The sequence below is a fragment of the Schistocerca gregaria genome, chromosome 2 (genome assembly GCF_023897955.1).
Source record: "Schistocerca gregaria isolate iqSchGreg1 chromosome 2, iqSchGreg1.2, whole genome shotgun sequence".
Classification (NCBI taxonomy): domain Eukaryota; kingdom Metazoa; phylum Arthropoda; class Insecta; order Orthoptera; family Acrididae; genus Schistocerca; species Schistocerca gregaria.
Window position 1 is genome coordinate 387581856 of NC_064921.1, and position 17405 is coordinate 387599260.

Below are 17405 nucleotides of genomic sequence, written 5' to 3' on the forward strand. Positions count from 1 at the left end.
CACTGATGTCTCAATGAGGCATTTAACTCACATTCTGTGGAGAGTATAGTTAACGCCAGAGGTGGTTGGATGATGGGTTTTTTGTACTATGACTTAAGCCTGTTCATACAGTTACCATGAACCTGAGTGAAGATGTTTATTTCCACATTCTCAGTCACAAGTGTTGCCTTTCTTCTACATTGCTACATTGTCATTACATGGACTCTCCCACCTTCCAAGGAGATTATGGCCACTTTCATTAGTGTGATGTCTCCTGAAGGTGACTATGTCTGGAATGCTCATGCACAGTACATTAATAATTACTAGAGAGTGAGTGCCATATCAACTGCAAGTGATTGCATAGCACATGCCAGAGGTACCGCAAGTCAACATTAGACATTACCTCTCCTATGCTATTCACACATGGAGCAAGATAAACATGACTGTGTGTGCCCTAACGTTGTTGCCATCTGAAGTAGTGCACAGTGTTTGTTTTACAAAAGCACTGATACTGACAAAGAATTGGGGCAAAGGTATTTACCTGGCAATGACAAAATAAACATTAAAGTTTCTGAGGTTGCTAATTTCTGCTAGCAAATAAGATATTTATGACCACCTTAAAATACTATTTGTCTGGGGCATTAAAGGTGTAAGTGCTGCAATAACTGGCAAAAACTACCACAAGACTATATAAATTAAAATAAGTAGATGTCTGAAATGCTACACAATGCATGATAGAAGCTAGATATTAATAACAATAGTACAAATGATAATAATAAACATTCCATACAAGATTTTGACAATGAAAAACTGAACAAATTATTTATTGTTTCCAGAAGATCACTAGAAATAATTTATGATGTGTAAAGTTGTTTCCTCTTATTAGGGGAGAAGGTAGTTAGTAACTATGTATGCTATACACTTTCAATTGTTACCTTGGTGTCCGTTTGAAGATAAGCATAAGAAACCTTGTGGCCTCTTGAGTAATTTCCTTATATAAGTGTTCAAATCGATATCGTACAAATGTGACATTTTGACGAGTCTCTTCAGCATCTTTGCCCACAAATGGTGACACTCCAGATAAAAGAATGTAAGTAATTACACCCACACTCCAGATGTCTGACTGTGGATATGCTGGTTCATCATTGAGTATTTCAGGAGCTAAAATGACAAAAAGAATCATTACAGGTACATTTCAGGTACCAATATCAATGTGCAAGGAAATACAGTAGAAATTAATAGTAGAGAAATTTGACATCACAGTTATGAATGAAATGCCTAAGATGTAAATGACAGCTGTTAATATTCATAGTTATACTTATATTTTCATTTGCATGTGCGCCTATGTTTTGCGTCCACTGTCTTGTACTGCTGAGATGCAACTGAGACATTCCTTAATTAATACCAAACAGCTTGATGTATTATCATAATACAGTTCATCAACCATAGTCTTGTGGAAATAGTCTTTACATGTGTATCAGATTTTGTACTTACTCTTTAGAGATGTCCATATAAAAATACAAAACAACATACACAAATATGAAAGCTTCAATGGCACACATGCTAACCAGGAAAGGGGCATCTTCAGGGCAGCGATGTACCTCATACTATGGTAGATTACCTATTGTACAAAAACCAGTCTGCACCTAGCTCATGACCTGGTCAGGCAGTAGTTCCAACCACTATTCTCTATATAAATTAAACTATCTACTGCCAAATATTATCCTAAACCTATTTGTACCCAAAGAGTGGTGACCTCAGTGTGAGAACAGAGACAAGACAGTAAACATGAAAGTACCAAAAATCTGCAAGACATGAGTACTGAAAACCCGCAATACACGAATACCAACAAGCTGTAAATCCACACGTTAAAAATACGAACACTCTACAAGATGTTAACATTGAGAACCCATGATACATGAAAGTAAATAGCCTGCCATCATCAAACACAAATTTGGAGCAGCTGAGGGCACAGTCACAACAGTTACATCAGTGCCAGAGCTACAAGTGCAGAAACAGCTACTGTACTAACAGCAAGAATTCTTCTGGGATAAAGTGCGTTTACGCTAACCAGAGGCTGCTGACTTATATATAAGAAATACCACAAATGGCAACAGATGTCACTATGACACAGTAAAATTTTTACAGTCCAGTAAACCTAGTTGCATCTAAGGAAACAATGCATTGTGATAATTGCAAGACTAGTCGATATAACAATTGTCCACTTGATTAAGCTGCTGCTTGCCTGCAACAGTAATGCCAGTCAACTTTTTGGGGCATACAGGTGCAGGAGTTTGCTGTGTAGTTTTCAAAGCATCACAGCTGTAAGATAACTGCCAAATAATTTCATTGCTGCTGAATAACATTTCTTTACATTAATACTTGTTGCATAGACCAAGAATACAACATTTCGTAGTTATGTGGTACATGTAATTTTAATATAAGGTAAGAAACAATAGGTATAATCACTCTGTGGGACTTTCAAGGCAGCTGAAACACCCTCAATGTGAGCGATGTGGTCCTGAAACCCATAGTGGCAGACTTATATGAATGTCTGAAAGAAGAGATCATTGGCAACTATCACTCAAACACAAGCAACAACCGCAGCAGCTGCTGTACCAGGAGGACCTGGGAGACAGAAAACCATCTCAATTCCTATGCTACCTTCACCTATTGATGAGTTACAACTTGCTGATGAATTTCTTAATTTCATATTGATGTTACACTAAATGGAAATACACCACACATTATTGAAAATGGCACAAAAACTGGAGCTGAACAAGATTTTAGAGAACACAGACACAAATTCAGAGGTTTTGTACCAACATTTGTTTACCAAGCACAGTGATTTCCCTGGCAAGTATGGGGTAGAGGGGGTTCTGATTGTTAAGTCCTGGTGCTGCCTGTCTATTCAATCTGCTGCCTCCATCACTTCCACATTAAAGTGTTCCTGATGAATTTTTGCCAGTGCCACATCCCAAGCAAAACTCAGTTGGAATCCACTGTCCCAGTTGACGAGATTGTCATACACTCTTATTTCCACTACCTCTTTGATGACTGAATCCCAGGACCCATTGTTGGAGTGCAGCACCTTCGTCTGTTCAAATGCGGAAGCAGAAACCAAGCACTTGAAATTTCTTCCTACATAGGACTGCCCACAGCCAATATTGCACAGATAATGGACAAATGCAACACAAAACCCTCTTCCATTCAATGATTAAAATAAAGCATATGGTTGGATCTGAGCATTCACCTCAGCCCAACTTACAAGTCTGCAGTGTCAGAGCATAGTATCAATGAAGGAGACATGCTTGTTTTTTTAATAGATAAGGTGCTATGACACACCAATAGGTTCTGGTATTTGATCATCAAAGAGGCTGTAGAAATAAGATTATATGACGATCTTGTGAACTAGGACAATGGTTTCAAACTGAGCTCTGCATGGGATGTGGTATTACCAAAAATGCATTAGGAAGACTGTGACATGAAAGCAGCAGAGGCAGTAGGTGGCATAGACAGAGAGCAACAGGACTCGAAACCTGGACTCCCCTCAAATGCGCTGGGTGGGGTGGGGTGGGGTGGGAAGGCATCACTGGCTCCAACATTTCTTCCAGAGGCATGTAACTGGCCTACCTGGTGGGCATTTAAGTACAGAAGTTTGTGGTCCAGTGGCTATATAGCAATGAAATGCTTATGAACCTAACACTTTGTCTGCAGATGATGAACAGGAAACTCATGGAAACATTGCCACAACATGATGCCATGGTTCAGCTGATAACCCTAGAAGATCTCATTAATATACAAAACATTTATCACTATGCAGTTTGACCTATTTGAAACCCACTAAATGTTGTATGAGCTGCACAACACTGAACACACTGTCCAAAGACTTATTGATGATGTGCTAAGTGGCCTAGACTTCTGATTCACCTACATTAATGATGTGCTGGTGGCATCTTCACAAGAAAAACATGAACGTCACCCACAAGAAGTTTTTCACCACTTTGCTGACTACAGATTACTACTGAAACATGGCAATTGTGTTATCAGCACAATGGAAGTAATATACATCAGATTCAAGATATCAGTGGCCAATGTCCACCTGCACAGAGAAGCTTGCCACCCTGAGAGAGTATCCAGTGCTGATAACAGTGCAAGAAATGTTTCGATAACTAGGCATGATAAACTTCTATTGCTGTTTTACACCTTCTGCTGAGGTCCAAGTGCCACTTCATGTATTCCTAGCTGGCCACACAGTGTGTGGTTCCACATTTCCCACACAGACTAATGACCTAAAGGAGGTGAGCCTCTTGCTTGTTGCACTGCTTGCACATCCTGTTGCTGAAGCCACTTCAATAATATTTTCAGATGGCTAAGTCCTAATCTGTGGGTGTGATTTTACACAACATGTCAATGGAGCCTGGGAAGCTTGGGATTGTTCTCCACAAATCTGACAGAAAAAACAATGCTCTTGGCCCCCAATCTATACAGAGCTTCTTGCTGCCTATACTTCAGATTTATGGTCAAAGGCCATGTCTTCAGCATATATACCAAGCAATGCTGCCAGTTGCTCACATTTTCACTTCTCTGGGGCAACTATATGCCACTTCACCTAAACCATCTGAAATTCACTGCCTAGTTCATGACTGACATATGGCACATCACTGGTGTCAAAACTGTCCAGAGTTGCAGCATATCACAAACAACAGATTTCAATGAGTTGGCAACAGATCAAAATAATGACAGACCTAAAGGACCACCTGCAAGGAACATCCACCCTCCAATTGTAGTGTTGTACGAGGGTGGTCCCATAAGTATTAGACCCCTCACCCTCTGCTACCCCAAAAAAAGTATTTATTTATCATCATAATCTTCTTTCAGATCTGTACACTTTTCCCAGCGATGTTCAATAAGTTCAATATCCTTTTTATAATAAGAACTGTCAAACTCCTCAAAATGGCCATTAACTGTCGACATCACGTCTCCATTTGTTGAAAATGTTTGACCACTGAGTCATTTTTTTCAAGTTTGGGAACAGAAAATAATCCGAGGGGATTAAGTCTGGTGAATAGGATGCATGAGGTAGCAATGGAAACTTTAATTCATTAAAATGCATTGTCCTGAAGAAACAACACATTCTTCTTGGCCAAATTTGGGAGTTTTTGCTTGATTTCTCCACCCAAACATTGCAATAGGTTCACATAATACTTGCCGTAGATAGTTTTTTCTTTTTCAAGGTACTCAATGAAAATTATCCCACGTGCATCCCACAAAATCAACACCATGACATTATTTGCAGATGAAACGATCTTCACCTTATTTGGAGTCGTTTCTATAATTTGTTTCCATTGTTTTGATTGTTCTTTTGTCTCAGGAGTGAAGTGGTGGACCCATGTTTCATCCTTGGTTATGAAATGGCACAAACAATCAGCTTTGTTGCTGCAAAACTTCGCTAAACTCTCAATTGAAACACCTTCATGACACTGGTTTTGCTTGAATGTGAGGAAACACAGCACAAACCTTGCACACAGTTTTCCCATGTCCAAATTTTCAGATAATATACAATGTACCACACTTTTTGAAATGGGTACTATGTCTTCTGGCGCTCTTTCAGTCGACTATTATACAGTACCGCTTTGTGGATTTTCTTCACCATTTCTGGAGGTATCACCTCATTTGGTTGACCACTGCGATGCTCGTCTTGGCAGCTTGTACAGCCTCATTTAAACTCAGCTACCCAATATTTTACTGTTGTCAATGAAGGACCATTTGCACAAGTTCACTACTGATGGCTGCCAAACAAAAACTAAACAATGTGTCGCCTTCAAACTTGAAACATATGATTCAGAGGTAATATACTTTCTAATCCAGTGATATATTTCAACAACAACTGCCACCTCTCTGTCAGGTCGGGTACTTGTGGGACCACCTTCATAAGGGTACAATGTTTCCCTTACATATGTTGATTTTATATCCATGTTGTGCAGCTTCAAATAAATGAACAAGCAGAACGAGTTGAGAGTTAGAATATTTCTTGCTAAGGAGATAACTATCTTTACTTTATTTTTTGAATTGTTTCATTTTTGTAGTCTGTGGTTGTTGTATTCTTGTCTGAAGTATTCCTTTTGAGCTACATGTAGCACCAAGAACAGTCGGGATGCCCGTGATGTCATCATTATTAGCAGCAAAGAGACCTCAGGCTGTGTGCAGCTCCCAAGGAATACTGAAGACCAGAATGTAGAGCTGACAAGAAAGTCAATGAAAAATTCAATTGTTTCTGGTTTGAGAACAAGACTGGTCAGTCTTGCTTGTCTGTATTTATCCACATTTGTGAAGAAATAATAAATTGTTATTCTGTATTTGAGGAATGGTGAAGTAATGTTATACAAAATAAAAAAGGATTTTGTCAAGAGTTAGGCAACATTGATCCACTAAAGATGCAAGACAGTTGAAGACCCTTGACTATGGCAATCATGACACGACTTTGTACCAGATGCCGTATCAAGATTACATATTGGCTCACAATCAAACCAGGATGTAAAGGACAGAGGAACATTTGCTGTATATTTCTTGACAATTAATAAATACGAAAAGATCCTGAAATGCTCTGTCATTAAATACACAGGTTTGAAGTATACAATAAAACAACTCAGATGAGGTTGAAAACTGGAAGATACATAAAGCAATTTTGTTTCATGAGAACAACAAAACAGGTAAATGGTTACTATGCATTCCTAAAAGACAGCACATAATTACTTATGCGGTATGTACACTTAGATCATGCACACTTTGGACCAAAGAAATTTATCATGCATATGAAACAGTACTACCACTTTAAAAACATGAATTGACAGCTAAAGAAAATATTATGCTCCTGTGAGATATGCCAAAAAGTAAAAATAAATACTTCAGGAGTAGATACTTGACTGTATCCAATTATTCCAGGAGAAATTTGGGAGTTAGTGGCATCGGATTTCTTTAGCTCAATGCCTAAAGCCCAGGGAGGAACTGGATACATCTTGGTCATTTTAGAATGTTAGTCAAAGTTGGTAAAGTTGTACCCTCTAAGAAAAGCTACAACCAATAGCATAGTAAATAAATTATGAGATCAATATTATGAAAAGGAAAGTTGCTGCTCACCATATAGCAGAGATGTTGAGTCACAGATAGGCACAACAAAAAGACTGTCACAAATAAGCTTTTGGATGCACTGAGTGTGGCTTCAGTTGCCAGTGACTGCCCATTTTTGACAAAGCCATATTGGCCAAAAGCTTATTTGTGACAGTCTCTTTGTTGTGTGACCCAGCATTTCTGCTATATGGCAAGTAACAACTTTCCTTTTCATAATATTGTTACATTCCATCCAGGGTTTTCTATTGTTTGAAATTATAAGGTCACTGTTTTAAACAGGTTGGTAAACCTAAGAACCAGTTAATGGATAGAGAGAGCCAATTTATATAACTTCGGAGTTTTTGGCATAACAGAATGTAAACTACACTTTAATTTTGTGGGTTAAGTGGCCAGAAGAAAATTCTGCCCTCCAGCCAACATCAACAAGGAATATTAAAGAAGAGATGACTAGGGAATCAGAAAAACAGAAAAAAAGATTTGGAAAAAGGCACCCCTATATTATACAGAGTGGGAGATGTAGTCTTGTTCAAAAGTCACAAGAGAAGTGACAAGTGTGGAAAGACAACAAGCAAGTTGTACCCACTGTATGAGAGGCCATTCATGATAACCAGGATTCCACATGCAAAGGCAATAATACTAACTGAGCCAACAACTGGCAAAGAAACGGGCATGTATAATACCCAGGATTCATTATCATCCATAGAAATTAAAGAGCGATTAAGTAACAGTCTTTTTTTCCAAAATTGTTGAGTGTAAGAAGCTTATTAGGCAGTTACTAACAAATTAAATAATTCAGAAACAGTTTGCAGTTAGTGCTCAGCATGACTGATGTAATGATGGTAACCCACCGTTTATAATATTGGGGGTATTCTAATAAAAATTCAGACTGACATTGGCTATGTATTTTTTAAGCAACAATGTACAAATTTTGTGTTAAAACTGATCGGGAAAAAGAAAATGCTGCGCCGTAAAAATGTGCTGTTTTTTTTCCCCCTTGCAATTGGGTTTCACAGGAAACATGAATGTTCTATTTATGGCTTCTCAGCATATGATTAGAATACAAGTACAGAATCTGAATTGACTGAAACTTTGTAATTCTACCTGTTCACAGATTAAAACTATATGAAATACTGTCACTAAGCTACTACCCTCACAGATCCAGCTGCAGGGGAGTTCTCTCACACCCTGCATACAAATGATCCCAACTGATTTACCTATTCATTTTAAGCTGCTTCAATTCCCAACTGAGGTTTTGTTGGCAATAACAAGGCTCAATCAAGATCAAAGTGATGAGTTGTGACAAATAGGCAGGGGGTGGGGACAAATGGACATACAGATGAGATAGATAGAGAGAGGGGGAAGAGGAGGTTGTGTGTGTGTGTGTGAGAGAGAGAGAGAGAGAGAGAGAGGAGGGAGGAGGATATGAACAAAGAGAGGGAGGGAGGAGGTGATGGACAGAGAGAGAGGGGAGGAGGAGATGGACAGCGAGAAGGGGGAGAAAGCGAGTAGAATGTATATCCAGTTCCTACACATATTTAACAACTGCAAACCATTGCCTGGTGCACTAGAACAATTAATAAATTTAATTCATATATTCCTTTTAACTGTAAAGTTAAGAACAGTTGGAAACAGATAATAGTACAAACAACTTTGTTAATACGTGGCACTGAATTTAAACATTTACCTGTGTATTCTGTCTCACCAACTCTTTGAATAACAGTTCCCAATTTACTGACTCTCTGAGCTGATCCAAGGTCAACCAGCTTCACCTGTACACTTCTTACAGAAGCCATGACTATATTGTCAGGCTGGAGGTCAAGATGACAGTATCCTCTCCAATGGAGATACTGAAGTCCATCCAACACCTGGTCACAAAAAAATTCAGCAGTGTTAAGACACTGGACAAATTACATAAAAATCATTATAATCAGTTTGCAAGTCCATGGAAGATCAGTCCTCTACCACGCGTAAAGTTAAAAACGTACAGTGTATACATAAATGACAGTACACACAAAAGTAGTATATTGGGTTCTACTCAAATACTGTCATTCAGACACTGCTGGTCTACCTTCCACATTTGAATGTGAGATGACCCTAATGAAATTATGTCTCATACATTACGTAAGAAGCAGTGCTGAACAGTTGTATAAATAATACTTTAATAAATATCATAATTAATAACATGGAAATTTAAATTTTTATGGCAAAGAAGTGACTATGAATGTCATTAAGGTAGTAATCAGATTAACTAATTTGTAAAGTGATCACAAGTTTGAAGCTGTTTCAAGGATTTGGGGGGTTTACTGGCACACAACTAACAGAACTATCTTGGGTTATTTGCTGTGAATGCTAAAGTATTTTGTATGGATGGGGATTTGAGTGGTATATTATAGAGCTCACTCATCTGCAATAAGATCCAGTGACAAATTCACTGATACTGAGTGAGGTGACACACTGGTTAGCACACTGGATTTGCATTTGAGAGGATGATGGTTCAAATCCCTGACTGGCCATCCAGATGTATGTTTTTCTTGATTTCCCTGAATTGTTCCAGGCAAATTCCAGGATGGTTCCTTTGACAAGGGCACAGCTAATTCCTTCCCCATCCTTTATCAATCTAGAGCCTGTGCTTCCTCTTTAATCACCACCCTGTCGATGAAAGATTACAATCCTGTCTCCCTTCAGTTTTAAATTGCTTAGAAGAAATAAATTTGCAAGTGAATCCCGAGAAGATGCTTAAGTTGATATAAAGATCAAAACATTATTACATACATCAGTTAAACATTATTTAAGGAACCTTGTCCTATATGTTGAGAAAGTTATCCGTAATTAAATGCAGAAATGCAGAATACATACCTGATGGCATTTATGGATATACTGTATAATACTTGAAAACACAAATTATTATTTACTTCAGTTGTTGTGTATTAAATGGTGATAACTATATAGTTTCATAATGAAACTAACTCATGTGGGTACTGAGGAAGTCAACATTTGGTATATGCAAATGTAAGTTTAGTTGAGATATCAATGGAAAAATTTTTTTCCTGTATCTTTCTACATCAGTTCATACTGTAACCATGATATTTTGGAAGGTGTATACTCTGATCCCACTTTCAGCTGAAGTACCAAAAGTCCATGGAAATTTTTAATATTTAGTGTGTTCTGGTTATGGGATATCCCATAAGAAGCACTACTGCTGCTGCAACACATTTTAAGGCAAATTATGAAAATAAATGATCATGAATGAAGTCAGTTCAGCCATGAATAAGAAAGTTCACGGTAAAATTATTAATTTTTAAGACTGAGAGGAAAGAAAGCATCCCTTTATTTTAACCTGTGAAACAGTGTTTCATGAAGATAACAACATTAATTGCTCAAGACATTACTCTGCATGAGGTGAAACATAATGTAACAATAGCGCCAAATAATGTACCGATTGGTGTCAGGTAAATAACAGCAAACAGAGGAGATTATATTTATTTTAAATACTGTCAAACATGACAGTAAATCAGTGAATCTCCTTAGGTACTATGTTGACCACTGACTTACACGGAATATTTATACAGATCAATGATGCACTAGATAATCTCTCATGTGATTGATTTATCCTACAAACTGAGGGCTCATTTTGAGGGAAATATTCATCCTGAATGGATAGTTTTCTTTCTTCAATTCCTTAATATATTGTGTAATTCTACTGCAGGGGAAGCTCCACTTGATCAAAAATTGTGTTTCAATGCACGAAAAGATAAAATAAAATAAAATAAAAAAGCTAAATGAAAGTAAGAGGATGGTAGGGGAAATGAAAGCATACCAGACTCACACCATGAGTGTGTTATATGCAAAACTCTAAGGAAATGAATATGGCAACAGTCTTTAGCTTTCAGGTTTATAATTGTCAATGCATTAAAGAAAATCTTAATAACTTTGAACTTGGGATGTACTACACCAGCAAAACACAAGAAATGGACATTCAATAAAAAACTGTATGCAAGGCCAGCAATGATGCACAGTAATTATAAATATCTTAGTTCCATGTATTATGGCAAACATCTAGCTTTGCATAACAAAATATTATTTATTAATATCATATTTTGACATTTGTTTTATAATGCATATACACATTGGTTGTCCTTACAATGAGCTATCAGGTCATTTTCTCTCATGTTTCAGCAGATATTTGTAATTTCAATTTTGCAATGCACAACTGCATTTAGCTCGAACAAATACTGCTCATCACATCTTTCATGTTTCCAGAATGAGATTTTCACTCTGCAGCGGAGTGCGCGCTGATATGAAACTTCCTGGCAGATTAAAACTGTGTGCCGGACCAGGACTCGAACTCGGGACCTTTGCCTTTCGCGGGCAATGAGCACTGAATTACGGTATTTCAAAACTAGATTATTGGCAAGGAGAATGCTGCCCCAAGAAATTTGTGATTAAAGCATATTACAGTGGTTTGGTGTAATGCTGAAGGTATTATTTAACAGAACAAGTATTTTAAGTACAGTAACACTGCAAGATGGAAGTAATCTCACAAATGTTACATTTTATTTAGAGTGAGAGTAAAGAGCAATTGGATATTTTGCATGCTGTTAGGACTGAATGCCTTTTTCATTTTATTTCACCTACAGTAAAAGAATAACAACAAATTGTGAACAAGGTAAAAACATGCAAATATTTTGTGGAAAAGAGAAATGTGTTGACAGCTTATATAATTTAATGTTAGGATTTTTTAAATGAAGATATCTGTTTCAAAAGTAGCCGTGTAAGTAAGTGAAATGTGGGTGATAAACAATACAAATGAGAACCGTTTGAAGTATGGTGCAATAGAAGAAAACTGAAGATTAGGTAGGGCAACTGATGAAGAGGCACTGCAATGAATGAGAGGAAAAATAAATTATGGCAGAAAGTGACTACAAGAAAGTATGGGTTGACAGGATGCATTCTGAGGGACCATGAATATTTAAGTAAATGTGGGAAGGAGATAAAAATTGTACACAAAGACCAAAGCTTGATAACAGAATGCACAATCAAATGGATGTGGGTTGCAATAGATAGGTAGCAATGAACTTCATCAGGATAGACTAACGTGGAGAGCTGCAAACAGGATGTTCATTTATGAGCTCCAGTACAGTACAAATCCAATAACTTTTATTCTCCTGGAGGTGCACATGTTCAATGTTTTACAAAATAGCACACTTCACAAGAAAGGTAATAAGTGACAAAAGTAATAACATTAGTATGTAATGCTACTATTAGTTTGATATCTAATCTATAACTGCAATTTCATGTCACTCTGAAACTTACTTGTGTTATTATTGTAGCAACTTGCTGCTCAGTATATTCATGTTTACTTGAGAGATATGTCAACACATCTGCTCCCTGAAGCTTTTCTTCAACAAGTGCAGCCACACCAGATCCTGAGATCTTGTATGCTGCTTCCAAACAAGCAATGCGTTCATGCCTCAATGATCTCAAAGCTTCAAATTCCCTGTTCACCTGCTCTTCTGTCTCAGGCTTTAATTCTAAAAGTTTTGCAACAACTACCCTGTCCGAACTTTTCTCAATTCCCTTGACAACAATGGAGAAGCGCCCCCTGTCAAATTTTAGAACACAAAAAATAGAAATTGTCCAACATTCTCTCTGTAATAAATCTTCAGATTCTAATCTGACTATAAATAAAATATCCATTAGTTAAAAACTCAAATTAGGTTTCAAGAAATGAAAGAAAGAACTTACCAGTCATAATACACAGTGTTGTCAAAAACAGCTTGAAAAGCTTTAAGGGTGCTACAAGATAAGTTGCGCTGAGAAATAATAGTTAAGAAAAAATTTCAATACACTGTGCCATTTCAAAGTTAATTAACACTGAAGTTAACAACCGGGCCACTGAGTACATAAATTCAAGGGGTCCAACACAGATGGTGTCACCAGATGTATTCTTCATTTGGCTTCCTCAAACTGAAGGAACAAACCCAAGCAAAAGGGTGAGCAGTGTTGTGTGGTAACATCTATGCTGTGAAAACCACTGACACTAAGCGTATTTGACAGGCTGTTTGAATTTGCGCATGCAACAGCCTGACTGACTAGCTACAGTGCTAATTAACTTGGAAATGGTGCAACTTACGGAATTTTTTTCTTAACATTTCTCAGAATAACCTTTCTTGCAACATCCTTATAAGCTTTTCAGGCTGTTTCTGATCACTGTGTATATCTACTCCACCATTATAAAAAAACTCAGCCATATGTATATTCTCATTAAAAAATTTACTTCACTACGAATAAAGTAGTACAGAATGAAACACTGTGATTCATTAACTTCTGCCCACATTAAATTTTTAGAATCATACACACTGCAGAGACAAGAAAATAACAAGACATATGACAAAGCATAGGCTGCAAATAAAGCAGCGAATTCTGAATGTAATAATAACAATGTTATGTATCACATGAGCTTCAAATTCTATGACACACTGGATACTCTTTCTTCTTACTCTTAAATACTTTAAAGGAAGCTCAAGTTTTAAAGCTCATGATTTGTTAACTTTGTCCTCTCTGTGATGTTTCATAATGCGAAATTCACCACATACCTGTCTTTATAAGTTAATTTAAATGCCTACTGTCAAGGGTATTTTATTTTTAAACAACAGAAAGTACAGGCTGGAACATCAAGAATGTTATGACAAGGATAGACAGCTAAAGTTGACATGGTGACTTGTAGACAGGCATGATGATGCTAAGAAGGCTGTTACAAATAAGCTTGCAGCCAAAGACATCTTTAGAAAAGAAAAATGCATACCCAATGACACAAACAAGCATGCCTCACACACAAAGGACTGATATCTCTGGCTGTTTCGGCTGTTGTTGTGTGTGAGATGTGCTTGCATGAATGCGTGTGCATTTTCCTTTTTTGAGAAGGATTTGGCCATAAGCTCAGTGTGTAATAGTCTTTTCATCATTCCTGTGCGCAACTCAGTGTGTTATTTTTATGCTGGGTAGCAATTTATCCTTTTCATAATATTAAGCAATGGATAACCCAGGATGGAACAATGACAATATTATGAAAAGGACAGATTGCTACTCACCGTGTAGTAGAGACTGAGTCACTGACAGGCACAACAAAAAGGCTGCTAAACAAGAAATAGAGAAAATACACACACACACACACACACACACACACACAAACACACACACACACACACACACACACACACACACACACACACACACACACACACACGCTCTGTGGTCATGTGTGTGTGTGTGTGTGTGTGTGTGTGTTTTAGAAGAAGGCCTTTCGGCTGAAAGCTTACTTGTTTAGCAGTCTTTTTGTTGTGCCTTTCTGCGACTCAATATCTCCACTATGTGGTGAGTAGCAATCTATCCTTTTCATAATATTGTTGATTTAATTATTTTTATTAATATGATATATATCTGGTTGGTAGAAGTAGCTTGAAAGTAAGCAAGAAAACAAAATATTTTTTGTTGACTGTGCTCCCTAGCTTTTATAATTTGTAGAAATGACATTATGTAGCACCTTAAGCCAGTTTTCAATTTATTCTTTATTGAGCTACTTAAAGAATAACAGAAGCTTATGGTGCTACATAATGTGATTTCTACAATAAGCAAAATAAGACTGTGTTTCATGTCATGACACATTGTGTGTACATAATACATTGCTCAAACTATAGAGAATGAAAACATGCCAGTACTCATCAAATCATTTAACAACCATCAATTTTCTTTCAGTTGTAATTTCATGCTCTGTTCACCACAGATGGGGGGGAAAAAAAGGCATGCCCTTGCTTTCTTACCGGGCAAGTTCTGAGACAAAACTGTATTTCTCAGTCAGTGATCCCTCAGTGGTCCATTCGACAGGAGTCTTTTCTATTGAGTAGTCAAGTTTTGGCTTAGAATCTTCAATTGTGATGGCCTGTCCTGATTCTGTGATTTGCTGAAGGTGCTTCATTGCACGTGTGACTTGAACCTTTGGTGACCCTGCAATGGATTAGGAAATTAACACTTGTTGTCAATATAAGTATTTATCACATTAGTAGTCACAGTAACATCCTTTTTTATTTCAAAATCCACATCATACCAACTTGATAAACTGGGAGATTGAGAGATACTAAGCTAATGGTTGAAGAATATAGAAATTTCTTTAATGTTTGGCTAGTGACAATAACTATCATTATTACAGAGCTCTTTTTTGATAAAGTCTGACAATTAATAGGTAAAATTAACTGATGCCTGGACAGATTATTAAAGCAGAAAGTTCAAATATACAGCTTTGCAATAACTATGTTACAGTGGCTCCCACATGGAAGCTTTGACAGTGCAGGTGTCGATCAACTTAACACCTCTGCACCTTTGAAATATATACATATGAAATTAGAATAATGTTCACACGCAACAGATCACTTTTATTGCCTCAAGTGTAGCATTAGTGTTTTCTTGCCCACTTTTTTCTCTGTGGCGAACATGAAGAAGCAAATGAGCTGCCTAGAAACCTACTGAATTACGTTACAATTTAACAAATACTAACTTAAATATTGTCATTTTGTATAAACATACCAAACAAAAATTTAGTCATCTGCAGGAGACATAACACTAATACCATGAGGCACCACCTCTGGCCTTTATACTGGCCGCAGTTTGGTGAGGAAAAAGAGTCCACAACTGTTTTTTACTTATGCCAAATCCAGCTGCACCCACCCATCAATGACTACTTCCAGCAGTGCTAAGTAGGGGATGTTTATGGCTAAATTTCACCTGATGGTCCAAATAGTTCCATGTATTTTCTATGGGATTAAATTCAGGTAAATTAGTGTGTCAGTCAAGTTGGAATATGTTGCCTGTGTGTTCATCAAATCAGGAATGTATGCATGCTGCCCTGTGGATATGACTGTTGTCATCTTAGAAGATGGGAGTTCCCACAGTATACCCCAAAAGAAGATTCAGAATAAAGGACAAAATCTGATTGCCAAAAATAGTTAAATATACTTCCTGGTTCATGTTCACGATAACATGAATGAATGGGCCTATGTCATGTTACAAAACTCATCTCCAAAACATACACAACTGATTCTAGCCAGAACTGCACTCTCCAAGTGCTGCAGTTTAAATACCCCACAGGGCCATCAGTTCACTGGATGCCTTGCTGTGTCATTTTAAAGGAAGATGTAACTGCACACTACATGCCTACAGTCAACTACTGCCCAGATCGTGTTGTTTGATGCACTGAAGATCTGCCACTTTATATGCCACTGTGAGTAAAGGCCTTTTGCAATGTTCCCAGATCCAAAAGTCTATTATAAGCAGTTCTCATCCACATGTTAGCTCGGAAGCTGGATGAGATGGGCCATCATTCACTGTCTGCAGCAATTCTTGTGTGGTTTGAAACTGACTGTTATTGGCACTCTATGACACTTGTCTCTGGTCCCTGTTGGTTAGGACCTTTACGCAAACATTGTTCTCCTGCCATGTTACATGGCTGCAAAAAGCACACCATTCCTTGTAGACCTGCTGTACAGTCAACACTGATACAGCAGCAAATTGTGACACTTCATTCAGATGAGTGTATTAGCTTATTATAAAAGTCAGATATGATTAACACTAAATGATGTCTAATTGTCTACCTCAATTCTGTTTTTGATGCCTAATTTCACACAAAACATATAGTAGCAAACAACATTTTTATCTTTGGTGCCTGAATTTTGCATGTCACATTGTTATTTGTTTCTCACTGTTGGGATTTACTACACTGCCAACACATAATTTTCCATTCCATACATATGCTGTTTTGTTTTGTCTTAGAATAATGTGTGTTTGTATTTTATTTATTTGAAACAAATTAATGCACGACACTATATAAACTGCAATATGCCTCAAATATCAATGTGATGAAGAGTACCTTTAACATTTCATTATGACCCAGTTGTAATTTAGAAATAATGAAGTTAAAAAACCTTTTCCATTATTAAGGTTTGTTGTCATAATGAATGGTGTCAGATATCAAGCAAAGTCAAGGCATGAGAAGTCTTGGACCAATAAATAAATGTGAAATACAGATTGCAATTTTGAAGATCATTGTGTGTCATAAGAAATAAGGGATTTCACGGCACAGGAAAGTCAAAACAAAAAATATTTTCAACTGACAGCTTTTCGATAAAAAAGTATCATCTATAACTATATTTAATAGAATACTTTAGTATTGAGCTGTGGCTTTGTTTCTCCTTTTTAACACACTCTTAAGCAACAGTACATATAGAACACTAATGATCATTTGT

General features: G+C 37.2%; 1 protein-coding gene across 2 annotated transcripts in view; it reads right to left on the reverse strand.

The window, feature by feature from the left end:
• Positions 1-17405, reverse strand: part of LOC126321023 (obscurin) — a 790459-nt gene that overhangs the window by 3519 nt on the left and 769535 nt on the right. For both annotated transcript variants that reach the window (XM_049994141.1, XM_049994140.1), the window contains 4 exons: positions 14931-15114; positions 12424-12712; positions 8795-8975; positions 915-1140 (listed from right to left, as the gene is read on the reverse strand). In XM_049994141.1, coding sequence (XP_049850098.1) covers positions 915-1140; positions 8795-8975; positions 12424-12712; positions 14931-15114 — 880 coding nt within the window. The remainder of the gene's footprint in view (positions 1-914; positions 1141-8794; positions 8976-12423; positions 12713-14930; positions 15115-17405) is intronic.